Source organism: Mustela lutreola, chromosome 17 (assembly GCF_030435805.1).
Source record: "Mustela lutreola isolate mMusLut2 chromosome 17, mMusLut2.pri, whole genome shotgun sequence".
NCBI classification, from domain to species: Eukaryota; Metazoa; Chordata; class Mammalia; order Carnivora; family Mustelidae; genus Mustela; species Mustela lutreola.
Window position 1 is genome coordinate 13114530 of NC_081306.1, and position 14298 is coordinate 13128827.

General features: G+C 47.2%; 1 protein-coding gene across 2 annotated transcripts in view; it reads right to left on the reverse strand.

Moving 5' to 3' along the window:
* Window positions 1-6503: 6503 nt before the first annotated feature.
* The window catches only part of SHISA9 (shisa family member 9), a 276206-nt gene continuing 268411 nt past the window's right edge, over window positions 6504-14298 (reverse strand). For both annotated transcript variants that reach the window (XM_059154951.1, XM_059154950.1), the window contains one exon: window positions 6504-10466. In XM_059154951.1, the coding sequence (XP_059010934.1) occupies window positions 10087-10466 (380 nt within the window). In that variant the 3' untranslated portion in view covers window positions 6504-10086. The remainder of the gene's footprint in view (window positions 10467-14298) is intronic.

Genomic DNA, 14298 nt, shown 5'->3' on the forward strand with positions numbered 1-14298 from the left:
TATCTTATTGAGTGTTAAAAGAAATGAGATGAAATGTTCCTTCTGTGCTCACCTTTGGACCTAATGGGGTCGTTCCACAATACTCTTGCCTGAGGAGGATTTGTACCCAAGAAGATGTATTTTCCCTCCCAGCTCAAGAACCGGTGGACCCTCAAAATAACTGAGGACATTATGGGATGGAGCATGGTGGGAGCAGGTGGGTTTGGACAAGAGATTCAGGATTTAAGGTGATAATGGGCAGGATTGTTCTGGAGGATCCCTGTGTATGAGGTTTGCCATGTAACAAAGTGGAAGCTTTACAGTAGTTGTTTGGGGAAGTGATCCTAAGGAAAGGAGGAGAGCCTAGGAAGAGTGAAACAGGAGAGGAAGAAAAGCCAGCCCCAGGGGCCTCTAAGGAGCTGATAATCACTATGGGTGAGGGGCTCCGGCCTACCAGGACCTCTGAGTTGCTGATCGAATGCACTGGGAATTGTCTTCCCAAGTGAGGGAAATGGAGAATATGCACCACCAGTCCCCAGCGGGTACTGGGCAAGGTTTAGCCCATGGGGTGTTAACCCCCTCACACTTGCAGCACTGCACATGCGTCAAAATGGCGGCACACATTCCGGACGTTATCCTACACAGTGGAGGCTAGAAGCACCAAGGCAGAAGGCAAGAGCTCTGCCTACACCTCGGCCAGGTGCGACCTGGGTCCACCTGCTCACCTGGTTGCCACAGCAATGGCTAGAGTAAAAAACAGCTGGCCAGGAGGACCTGCTACAGGAGGTGGGAGGAGGGGCTGAAGTTTTGCTGGGATACTCTCTGTCTGCAGCTCCTTTGAATCTGTGGAGCCTCTTAGAGGTTTCCCATCTGCCATCTCATCTGTTCCTCACTGAAATTCTGCAGAAAGACAGGGCAGGGTCGAAGAGCCCTACTGTGCCGACAAGGAAAGATGCTCATAGAAGGACCTTCCACAACCAGGTCAGAGTACTGAGGTCGAGCCACCCCAGGTGTCTAGAAATGATTCTCAAACAGTGGTCCACCAACTGCTCACGTCACAATCTTTTATATAAGTCACTGGAATACTGTCTCTATTTGGAACAGGTGCCCTTTGACTTCACCATATAATGGTAACTGGGTTCCAGCCAATGGAATCTGCTTTCAGGGCCTTGGATCTAGGTGTTTCCCAAGCCCAAAGCAGTCCTTACAGGTCACAGTCTCTATGCATACCCCTTGGATGAGGAAAACAATGTTGAAGATTACACGGCTTGTTCCAAAGCTGGAATTGAAGCCACAATTTTCTCGGTGCCCATCCGAGACTTGGGAGTCTACCAATCTGCAAAATAGCAGGGAAATCTTTCCAGACCTTTCTGCACCACCGCCCACCCCTTGTCCCCCAAACAATTAGCTATGTATTCTATTTGCTACTCCCCAGGACTCAGGAATGCTACCTGCTCTTGTACACCCACCCCACCCCTCACTCCAGCCCCCAAGCTTTAACTAAAGCTCTGGGTGATTTCTTGTTATCTCCATGTCACCCTGTGCCAGACCAGAGGCCCTGGATTGAAATGAATTCCCCAGAACTCCACTGACTCTGCAGCCTTCAGAAGGGCTCTTGGAAGAGAGCAGCAGGAGGCAGGAACTTGATAGGGTAGAAGGTGATAGCGTGTCCAGATGATATGAAAACTAGGAGGGTAGGAGAATGCAAGACAGAATGCAGAGGGGAAGTTAAGGAGGAGTTGTGGAGGAGAAGGAGAGAGAGGAGAAGGCACGGTGTCAGAAACAAGACACAGATACAGAAGAAGACACAAAGAGATCATGTTTAAGGAAGGACAGAGTCTGTAATTTATACGTCTGTCTCTTCCACTAGCTGCCAAGGTCTTGGATAGCAGGACCTGTGTCTGATTCATTTCCATGTACCCATGCTTAGCCCTGATCTTGACATATAGCAGATGTTCAGTATGTATTTGTCAGACCAATCAGTGGACAGAAAGACAGATTTGTAGAACAAACCAACAACAAAAGTATATAGTCGTTCCTCTTCTATGAATGAGCAAACGTAAGTCAGAGAGACTAAATCAGTTGCCCCAAGTGTCACAGGCAATAAAAAGGTTGGCTAATACTTCAACTGAAGCCGGGGTGACCCCAAAGCCTCCCATTAGCCCTATTTGGATAGGGAAAGTCACCAAACTTCCTGTGCTTCTGCACCAAGGAAAATTCATCTTACTTCTTGGGTCTAGTTGGGCCAGGGCTAATGTCCCCCAGAAGTCCGAAAAGGGAGAGATAACCAACAGAGTTGGTATTTCACCTGGATGCCCTCCTGTCCTTCTTCTCATTTCCATGCACCCCTCTTTCAGACTCTGTGAGCCTTTGATCATAACTACCAGCTCCTGAGGCTTGGAAGCTCTCCCTTTGGGCCACCGGCACTGCTTTTGCCTCACCTGTAGTGAGCTCGAATTTCTGCGGGTCCCCAACCCTTTTGCTAATGATTGGCAGATGTGTAAGAATGAAAGTCCAGCTTCCTTGCTTGGAGTAGATGCTAATTTTGAGGAGTGTTACACACCAGAGCTACCCTCTATAGGACATTGCCCGAAACTGTGCCCTTGTGTGGTTTTTCCCTCTTTTGTCTGACTCTCATCATTACCTTACCAGTTCCTCCCGGATCCTCCTTTCTTCTTTGCTCATGAATCCTTGCCCAAGACAGTCCTTGTCTTGGGATTTGTTTCTGGGGATCCCAATATAAACAAAAGAGAAACACCAAACTACTCCATGAGCCTGGTTTCCAGTGAGTACGAGTCCATGATAAGCAAATACTCCATACAAAATATAGCTCCCATTTATTAAGCAACCACCATGATTAAATGTTTCCCACACCTTACCTCAAATGTTCAAACAACATTACAAGGTAGGTCTGATTGTAGACCATTTTGCAGATGGTCTCATCTCTATTATAGAGATGAGAAAATCCAGGCTCTGAAACAACTCAGTGATCTCCCCAAGACTGCCTAGCTAGAAGTGTGAGAGATGGGATTTGAACTCAAGACTGTCATTAAAGCTTTCCTGTCCATGATTTCTCTCTTGATGGTAATTGCTTATCCATTTGTTCACCTACCATTTTCATTTGTTTTCTCGTGGGGAGGGAGGGATAGTGGTAGAGAGATCCTTATATCCTCAAGGCCCAGTACCATGCCTGACACATAGTAGGTACGCTCTACTTGTTGCGTGAATAACTAAATGAGGTGCTTGAGAAGAACAAAACACTTAGAAGTGTCTCTGAATTTTCTCCAAAATTCCATTGACTCTGTCTGAGAAAGTACTGAAAAACCCCATGAGGCAGATTCCCACAGCAAATAATGAGACCCAGGATAAAGGCTCTAAGACCTACACAGTGTTAACATTTGGGACCTGAATACGGGGACACAACGGACATGGCTGCAGAAATTTCTAGTTTGTGGAAATCCTGTACATTCAGCTCAACTGCCTTTGATAAGTGGGTAGCAAAACACAAAAACAAAATTACAGCATCAAAACCAGCTTCCAATTACCAGAAAATAAGGCACCCGCACATCATAAATTGCCTCTTTAGGACCTCCTCATTTTGTACCTTTTAAGATGGAGACAATGAAGTGTTCCATTTGGATGTTGAGATTCTGAAAAATGAGGTGCCCTTTTATAATGTTTTAAAAGGAGGCATTATATGATTTGAATCTTAGTGAACCCTCTGAACTTGCAAAAAGGAAAAATTCAAGAGGATGTGACAGAATTATTTCTAGCAACCATGACATTTCTTGATGTGAAATGCTTTCTTTGAACTGTACAACACAGCACGAGTTGAGTTTTGGAATCTGACAAGAAAATAGTGAGATGCCAAGTTGACAATGTAGACATTCTTCTCCTACAAAGCTTTTCCCTCCATTGCTGGATCCAGATTGTACCAGCAACTTAGAGAGGGCTGAGTGGGGTACTAGAAATGATGGAACCAGAACATCTAAACCAGGTTCAGATGACCACTCCAGCCCTTGCTCTGTGACTTAAGTAAGTCATTCTTACCTATGAAATGGAGTTACTAGCCCTTTCAGAGTTACTGGGAGGATTAAATATTGGGCATGTAACTGCCTTAGCACAGAGTAGGTGAGTTAAATGGTGATGATGAACGTGATGGTAAAGATGACATTTATTAAGTGTTTTTAATATTCCACATACTCTTCAGGATATTTCATCTTTTGTATGTGTTAAGGAAATTCTAGCTACTCTAACAGATAAACCCTGAAATGTCAGGGCTTAACACAATGTTAAGATGACTTCTCAGGCATATAAAGTTCAATTAGCAATGGGAATGGTGGCCGGAAAAGTCACTGCTCCACAAAATTATGCAGAGACTGATGGCTGACCAAGGCTCTGCCATCTTCAACATGTGGTTTCCCAGGGTGTGCTGGGCACTGGCATCTAAAATGTCCATTTTCTGTTGGCTTTGGACATTGGATTTTGGATGCTTTGGAGGTGAGTGATCTTCCTAAAATTTGAATAATTATTCAAATTATTGAAAAATTATTCAAATTTTAAATAATCAAATCATTGGATAATTTATTCAAATTTTAGGGAGATCGCTCACCTCCAAAGCCAACAGTGCCTACCTTACACAGTTGTGGGGATCTAATGCTACAATGCACACAAAGTCCTCAACGGTGTATGGCCACATAACCAGAATCCACAAATACACTTTGTCTGATAGTTATTGTTTTTGAGTTGTGACCAGATGGCTTCACTAGGGGGCGAATCTGTCATTGCCCCCTACAGCAGCATGATTCTCTGTCCTACCCTTGCTTCCATGGGGCTCTGATGTACGCTGTCAGTGACCCCACCTCCAAAGAAGGTTTCTAAGTACTGGAGAAGCATCCGCTGCCATCCAGACTCCTCTGATAACCACAACTATACTCCAGGGAGAAAGAGAGAGGGAGAGAGCCCATGAGATTTACTCTGGGAGACACCAAGGGACCCTGTGACCAATGAAGATCGCCACATCGCAGGGCAAGGAGCCTGACTCAGACTGCAGATTGTGGTCCAGTACTCTCTCTGCTTGAGAGAGACAACTCTTCTAAGTGGCCAGAAACAAGGAGCGTCACTCCAGGAGACCCTGGAGCTCTGGCTTTGAGCAACCCCTGTGAATTCCTGCTTCTTCCCTTGCGTTATGCCCCAGTGGCTGAATTCCAATGACAAGCGCATCTCTGTGCCTGGGACTTTCTCCACGCTTTGGAAATCCTTCTGCCCTCACACAGGAGAGCCTGGGAAGGTCTGATCCTTAACCACCCCCAAAAGCAATGCTCAAAGTGTGTCTGATGGGAGTTGCTGTGTGAAAAGCCCAGTGCCATCTGCATTCGGCTGGGATGATTCTGCTTTTGTCTTCCACGCCTGCCCGACCCACCCCTACAGCCTTGAATTCCAGTCCCTCACAGTGGTAGCTGGCAGGAGAACATACCCTACCGGCTGTTTTACTTTTCCTGGCTCCCCCTGCCTACCCCCTACTGGGCTTCCCTTCCTATTCTCAGATCCACTTTGCTCAGGGCCCCTTTCCTATGAGACCACGTTAGGGCAGGTTTCTACCTGAAAATGTCACTGAAATAATACAAACAGAAGCCACGCAGGAAATAAAATTTAACAAAAAGGGGAAGAATCCAATCTCTGGTGTTTTTTTTTACCACCCTAGTCACTGATAAAAACAAGTGCAAACCTCAGCAAGATGCTTGAGCAGCGCAGATAAACTTACTTATGAAGAGGGGACCTAGCAATGGCGTTTTATTAAAGGCAGGACGTGAACCTAAAAGACACAGACTCTTACCAAAAAGGATTCAAACAAAAAACAAATATTCTCCTGGAAAATTTGCACAGGTTGCTGTTAAATAAAAATGTCTTTTACCTGTAACAATTTCCCATGCATCCCAAGTAGGTATTAAAGATTTAGCTCTCTGTGCCGATACTGGTGGTTCCTGGTGGAAGCTCAGATTAGTATGTGGGACCCTAGGAAGTGTTAAAATCAAACACAAACGGAGACTAGCCTTGAGAATTCCCTGAGCAGACAGAACCAGCGGTAGTCCTACAAGTGAAGCTGAATTTAGCTTATTTTGCAAGACAAGCAAGGCTCACTTGACCTGGGTCACTTTTTGCTGACACCTCTGAAAATCACAAGCCAAAGTTTTTGTTCCCCCCAAACTGATACAAGGTCGCCACTAACCAGTTCCTTTTCATTTAAGAAAATTCTAATACGGCAACGCATCATCTTGAAGACTCCACAGTCGCTGCCTACGTGCGATCTCAGCTTCTTTACAACGGTATACCTCTGAGCCTCACTCCACATTTTGGGTTGAGTGCTCCCAGTTTGCAAACTGTCTTTTTTGTGTGTGTGCGCGATAAACTGTTCCTAATTATCACCTCGATGATTCACGGGTTTTACTTCCGTTTTGTTGTTGCTGTGTTTCATTTCCTGAACTTTGGACAAAAGATACATGACAACCCCAACAGCATCACATATAATCAGTTTTATTGCCAGGTAAGAAATTCATATTAATATAGTGAATACATGTTTACAAATAAACATTTTTAGAAAACAAACAAATGTCTTTTTTTTTTTCTTCATTGTAGGAAGTATTATTGGTATCATAAACTCTGCAGCTGTTGACAAGTATTAACACAGGTTTACTTGCAGAACATACGGTTACTAAAATATTTGCACATAAAATATGCTCCATTTACACGGAAAACTGGGGGGGGGGAGTGAGATGGGGGTGCCAGGCAGAGCCCAAGGCAGATGGAGGCTGAGATGCTCTGGGAGGGCGAAGGGAAGTCAGACTCTGGTCCCATTGGGTTGGAAGTCAGGGATAGCTGAAGGCAGGAAGTAGAGGCTAGTGTCAGGTTCTGGGAGAGGGAGGGACAGCCTCTTTATTCGAGTTTCTCTCTTCTAAGCTCCCCACTGTAGCCACATGATTCTTGTCGACACACGGCAGCCACAGATTCGTCAGTACGCTGAGTTCCATCCACCCTCCCTGTCCAACCCCTACTGCCCTGGTCCCAGTTCTCAAAGCCAACTGGAAGGTAGCGAGACAGAGAAGGAACGTTCTTGTCCATCATCCTGCCGCATCTTACTGAGCGCACTGCGACCGTCCTGCCCAAACCCCGTCAACTACCCAAACTCACCAGATGAAACTGACTCAGAAGAGAAGGATCACGGAGGGGACAAAAAATTTCGGTAGATTCAGAGACCAAGAAAGGTCCGTCATCAGCACGGGGAGAAAGGTCAGATGAAGTGAGTTGGGGACGAGGGGCAAGATGACCTAAAAGGGGAAGGAGACTCACAGACCTTTGGAGCTGGAGGGAACCTCACAGAGAAGCAGACCCAGTATTTCCTGAAATAGGCGCTGTGCATCACTAGCAAATGCAAAAATGATTTGTAGTAGCACGAGGATATAGCACTGGTTAACACCGAGTCACGGAGGGGAGTGGGTTCCTTCTCGTTTTGTCAGTCCGATGGAGTCCCTTGGAGTGCTAAGTCTCCTCTGGGTGCTGGTATGTCTTTAACAGCTCTTAACATCTGCTAATCATTTTAATAAAGAAAAAGGGAGAGAGAGGAATGATGGAATGGAAGGGGGGGGGGTGGAGAGAGAGAGAGAGACAGCGAGACCGAGCGCGATCCAGCAAAAGCCAGGCTCTAAGTTCAGACCCTTCCACAAGCCACAGTAGCTAGCTCGAACTGAACAACTGCTGCTTTGTTGCCTTCGCCCGGATCTTTACGCTTACTTTCTATTTAGGGTGACTGATACCGCTTTTCTATTTGTAATGGTGAAAGCAGGTTTTCCTTTTAAAAGTTCGAAGTATTAGGAGTGAATCGATTTAGCCACAAATGCTTCCATGGTGATCCAGAAAGATGGCCAAAGCAGGTTTCAGTCCGGGGGTAACTCATTTCACCGAAACACTGACCAACGGGGCGGTGCCTACCCCACTCTCGGCAGCGCTGGGATCCCAGCAAAGAGGCTGAGAAAGTGGGCACTCTGTCCCCCCCCCCTCCCCCCACCAACCCTGCTTTGTCCAGCGCAGAACCACTTTATAAATGAGGATCTTCTAGTAGTGGCGTCTGTGCATGGTGGCGTCTTAAGAAATGGGCGGAAGTTTTGCTTGATCTAGCCCCATTTGTATACGTTTCAGATGGGAGACTGTGACCCGGAGAGAGAACAGGCATTGTCAATGTCCCCAGAGGGGCCGGGAATGAAAAGGAGGCTAAGCCCCTGATTTCCTGGCTTCCATAATGTTGGAGGTGAGGCAGGGGAGGCAGAAACGCCTCCCTTGGGCACCCCGGGGAACCCTCTGGATCTTCTTGGGCCACCACGTGCAGCTTCGACACCAGAAGAGGGTCTCAGTCCACTGGCGAAGGCCATTAGGGACTGGTCGAAAACTTCCCACCTGAAATCAAAACCTCCTCTCTCGCTTACTGTCCTTGTTGGGCTTCCATGGAACAAACAGAAGCATCAGGGAAACGGTCTTCGTCGGGATGGGCTGTGAGAACGAATCTGAAAACCACCCCAGGGCATTCTGGCTAGGAGAGGAATCCGTGGAAATATCTGGGGGAGGTGGCTTGGAGGGCGGTGGGAATGACGAGACCCAGAAATGCTTGAGAGGTTTGGGGCGCCCGATGACAGTAGGACCGGGGGGTGACAGGGTGGGAAGCAGGGAGGTCTTCGTCTATGGGTTCCCCTGACATGGTAGCAGCGCCCCTCAGAATGTGTGATGCACGGGCTCACCAACAAAGTGGGGGAGGGGGAGGAAACATCTATTACTGCAGGAAACAGGAGGGGAGGGGGGCTAAGAACACAGGTTGCACTTGGGAAACAAGACTGTCATCAAACAGTAACACATTGAAGGCACCACCCACGCTTATGACATTTTCAGTCCAAAGCAGTTGAAATTTGGCGGCGGCGGCGGCAACGGGCTGGGGGTGGGGGTGGGTGTTGGGGAGAGACGGGTGATGGGGGACTGGTTTCAGTGTCTGTTTCTCGTCTCAGAGGCGAGGTGGGAAATGCGGGGTCTCCTTCTCACCTCTTGTTGACTTTCCAACCGTGAATTTGTTGTTGCTGCTGTTGTTCTGATGTCATTGTTCGTTTCCTAAGTCTCGAGGATTCTAGACAAAAACTGATTTGCTGTTTTTGTCTGTTTTGTAGTGGGCTTGTGATCAATTATCTTTTTTTTTTTTTTTTTTTAAAGAAAAAAGAAAAAGTTATTTCACACTCTCTGGACCCTCTCTCCCCGCCTGGAAAAGCCTACTATATCCTTCCAATGTCCATGGTCATGGTCTTTACGGGACTTCTCTTCTCTAAAATGCTCTTTCTTTCGCATCACTGCCGGTCGGTTCTATTTATTTTTTGTGAGTTTGAGTGTATATCATTTTTTTTTTTTTTTTGCTTCCAACATGGACGATATGAAAAGTACTATAAATAGAACGGTTGGGGTCCAGTTACTATCTCACACTTGTCAAAACTGTGTGTCCACGTCACTACTTCTTGGGATTAGAAAACACTTATAAAGCACACGGCTTCCTCCCCAGTGAGTCCTCCTCTTAAACACACTCTTCTCTGAGGTCCACGCTCGGGCTCCCCCTGCCCCAACCTGGCTCTTTTCATCCCGGAACAGGCAGCACATGGTAAATGGCGGATGTGCTCAAATGGGCAATTTCTCTAAGTTGTGCTACTTTCATTTTTTTTTTTTTTTTTTTTGTCATGGATTTCAGTTTTAAGTCAGGAGGAAAAGAAAAAAATTAGCCCCACAACGTACGCATGTGAGTTGGCCACCTCGGGCCTGAAGTCGAAGGAGCCGTGCCTCAGTTTCCCCTCTGCTGTATTGCTGAACACCCCTGCTTCCATCTTGCTCAGCTGCGCGCTGACACGTGTTAGGCGTGACCCAAGAAAAGCGTGATTTCACGTCACCAGCAGGTTTGTCGTCGGTTGGTGTGGGGGGAGTCGGGGTGTGGGGGAGCAGGTCGGAGAGGAGAGGGAGGGTGTAGGCCGGGGGTATTTTTTGCCTCTCTCAGTTGAGTATGGTCTCCAGGATGCTCCCTGTAGTAAAAGCTCAGACAGTCACTTCTGTTTTGCTGTTGGTGATGAAGTATGGCTGTGGGGGTGGGTAGTGCTGGGTGCGAGTCCCCAAGGGGTCGCTGGAGCCCGAATCGGCGGCGCCAAGCTTGCCCTTGTTACCGTAAGCCTGCCTCCGGAGGGAATGCTCGTTGGGGTCCCAGCCCTTGAAGTTGGTGGTGGAGTTGTAGGCCAGGGGATGTGGGGGCATCTTGTTGGTGCGGGACTTCTGTCCATTCTGCTTGGCAGGGCCGTGCTCGGGACTGAAGGCCCGTGGCTCATCGTCTACTCTTACGGGGTGCAGAGGGAGGTTCCCCTTGGCGGCCAGCTCGGCCAGGTGCCGTCGCTTGGAGGAGAAGTCATCATTGACCTTGTCGGCTGTCCAAGGTAGACGGAGAAGGGGAGGGGAGAGCAGAGAGAAAGAGAGAGAGAGAGAGGGGAGAGAGAGAGACAGTTAGGGACTGGCAAGTCAACCTGGGCACAGCATCCAAGTGAGCCAACAGTCCAAACGAGACACACACCAGAAACTCCATCTGGGACAGAAGGAAGGAAGACAGAAGGAAAGAGGGTCAAGTTCTTTTCACAAGCAAGATCAGGACCAAGGAGGAAAGGGCATACCCCGCAGAAACTCTAGATCTCCCCTCCCCCAAATAAACACTTCTCCACCATAAGGCACCTAGCATTGTACATCCCTGGCTTTCTTATAAACACCCCCATAGATTCATTATTAAAATCATGCACTCGGGGGCAGCTGGGTGGCTCAGTGGGGTAAAGCCTCTGCCTTCAGCTTGGGTCATGATCCCAGGGTCCTGGGATTGAGACACGCATTGGGCTCTCTGCTCAGCAGGGAGCCTGCTTCTCTCTCTCTCTCTCTCTCTCTCTCTCTGCCCACTTGTGATCTCTGTCAAATAAATAAAATCTTAAAAAAAAATCATGCATTCGTTCTTGTTAGGGGGAAATACTGAACATCTTGAGAAATATTCATGTCTGTCACCCACCATTCAAGACTGCCAATACCAATACTTGGCTGTATCCACTTCTGGTTTTCTCAGTTACTGGAGTTCAGTTTGGGATTTCTATTAATGTGTCTGGTTGCTTTTAGCAGTTAAGCAGACCTGTGTTCAAATCCCAAACCTGTCGCTTTCCAGAAGCGTGACTTTGGCTACTTAATAAAAGTTAAGAAACTTCTCAGTTTTTATTACCATTGGTTTCTACATAAGGAGAGAAGTTACAGTAAAAAATATCGCGAGAGGTATTTTCCCAGAGGGTTGTTTGAAGGGTTAAATGATACGATGCTTGTAAAGTATTTAGGTATTAGCTCCTATCATTGTCATTATCATTATAAATCACCGTTTAATTTCCACATAACATCCTATCAAGCATTTCTCCAAGTTGTTATAAATCACTAATAGACAACATTTTAATGCCTACATAATATTTCACTGGGTGAAACTATTAAAATCAATCAGTCCTCCCATCGACGAACAGCAAGTTTGCCAATATGCTGCTGGCATAAGTAAAGGAGAAATGAGAACCTTCAAGACTAGAGCTCTTTTCTTGTTTAGAATTTCGAATTTAGAGTAATCGCAAGAGTAATCGCAAGAGTATTTTTCTTCATCTACATCCAGTGATGACAAAACTCTATAGCCCTTGGACCAAATCCGGATGCTGCCTATTTCTGTCAATAAAGATTTGCTAGAACACAGCCCTACTTGCTCACTCACCGACGGCCTCTGACTGCTTCTGCTTCTGCGGTGGTGGAGCCGGCTACACAAGCCAGAGACCAAGAGGCCCACAAAGCCTGAACTCTTTACTAGCCAGCCTGGAAATGAATGACCTCAAGTGGAATTACGTAGTCAAAGGTTGTAAAACCTTATCAAGGTTTTTTTTTGTTTTGTTTTTTTGTTTTTTAAGATTTTATTTATTTATCAGAGGGGAGAGAGCGAGCACAGGCAGACAGAGAGGCAGGCAGAGGCAGGGGGAGAAGCAGGCTCCCCGCCGAGCAAGGAGCCGGATGTGGGACTCGATCCCAGGACGCTGGGATCATGACCTGAGCCGAAGGCAGCTGCTTAACCCACTGAGCCGCCCAGGCGTCCCTCAAGGTTTTTGATACATATTGCCAACTCCACCAGAAAAGAGTCACACAGATCTCTGTACCATTTCACCACATCGTCTCCAGCACTATGATTCCTTCCTTTCTTCCTTCCCCCTTCCTACGTACCTCCCTCCCTCCTTTCTAATCTTGGCCCCTCATTCTCTTCCTCCTTCTTCCTTCTTCCCCCCTCCCCCCCCCCTTTTCCTTCCTCCTTCCTTTTTTTTTTTTTTTTTTTTTTTTTTCCCTAGTTTGATTACTATTAAAGATTACATTCCAATGTCTGCTCGGCAGTCAGGCTGACACCTCATTCGCGTGTCCCTAGTTTCTAACAAGCTTTTCCAAGTCTGGGACATCTCAGCCTGTTGCTCTCAGTGTGTGACCAAGAGGGAGACAGCACATCTTCAGCTGATACTGGAAGAGACTGAGACCCTGAGTGCACACACACGTGCTCACACAACTCACACACACGCACATGTAGCTTCACTTTTTTCTCTGCCACTCAGTGCTGACTGGGAAACGAGCAAGGGGCTTCTGTCTCCCTCCATGATGCTGCACCAGTCAGCTCCAGAAGCCACCCAGCTCAGGGTGGGGGCACTGAGACCCCTGAAGGCAGGCACTGTCCTGGGGAAAGGGTCGCAGCCAGGGCACTGCCATCCACAGGCAAATGGCCCTGAGCACTTGGAGGGAGGAGGGAGCGCGCCCTGCCCATTCTGTCCTTCCACCTGCAGGGCGGAGCGAGGCCCTCTCCCACACACAGCCTGGGTTCCACAAGAACTTGTCTTTCTTTCCTTCTACCTTTATTTGATAATTTGAGGAGATCTTTAAATTTTGTTTTCTTAAAATTCTTCTTATCATAAGCCCCTCTACACTTTTTTTTTTTTAAAAGACTTTATTTATTGATTTGACACAGAGAACCCAAGTAGGCAGAGAAGGCTGGGGGGGAAGCAGGCTCCCCGCGGAGCAGAGAGCCTGATGCGGGACTGGATCCCAGGACCCTGAGATCATGACCTGAGCTGTGAAGGTGCAGAGGCTTAACCCACTGAGCCACCCAGGCGCCCCTCCTCTACACTTTTGAAATTTATTTCTTAGTAGGATGACTGGCTGGCTCAGTTGGTACAGCGTGTGACTCTCGATCTCGGGGTCCTGCGTTTGAGTTCCACATTGGGTGTAGAGATTACTTAGAATAAGTAAGATAGATAAAATAAAATTACTTTCCTGGCCGTAACCTTTGAACTTACATCTCTTTGGAGAGGAGAAATATTTGCTGCTTTTTCACCCATGCTTCCAACTTCCCACATTGTTACGCATGGGAATTTCTCTGTATGTACATTCACCGAAGTGCCATGTTTCTTTTCCCATTTGAGTCTTTCAGCAACCACAGGAAGTAGGAAAGATGAGGATCTTCACCCCGGCTTGATAGATTAGGAAACTGTCAAGCTCAGGCCTATGAAATGATTAACAAAAGGTACCCACAGCTAGTGGCTGGCCAGGGTAGACCTAAGTCCAATAGACATTATGTGATGCTTTTCAAAGGCCATAGAGGAAAAGCTTCAGTTTTGGGACCGAGGGCACAAAAATACGTCCCACTTGCCCCCTCTGTGTCCGTGGCAGACATCACTCATTGATCACAGCACTCTGTCCTGGCAGGTGTGGCCTAGGCTCAGACTCCTCAACATAACACCCCAGGAAGCCACACATTAACCTTCCAAGCTTAATACTGGTTAAGTTGGGTTTCTGTCCCTACTCATGTAAATAGCCCTGGCTCATGTGATCTTTAAAGAGAAAGTCCCCTTCTCCCTAAATTCTAAAGCTGTCTGAAAATACAGAGTGTCGAAAGGAATCCGCTCCTAAAGATATGAAGAGCACACGTTCCCCAAAATACCGTGATTGCTTGAAGGGGCAAGAGTTAAACTCAAGTCCATGTTAGAGGCCCATCCTCTTGCCTTCCAGAAGAAAGTTCTAGGTTTCCAATGCCAGGAAGTTTCAACAGAAGCATACCCTGATATTCCCCCTTGGACTCGGGGCGGGGGGGGGGGGGGGACAAGAATCCAGTTCCCTCCAGGACAGATTCACCGACATCTCCCAGGTGGCCAAGACTGAACCCATCATCATTAC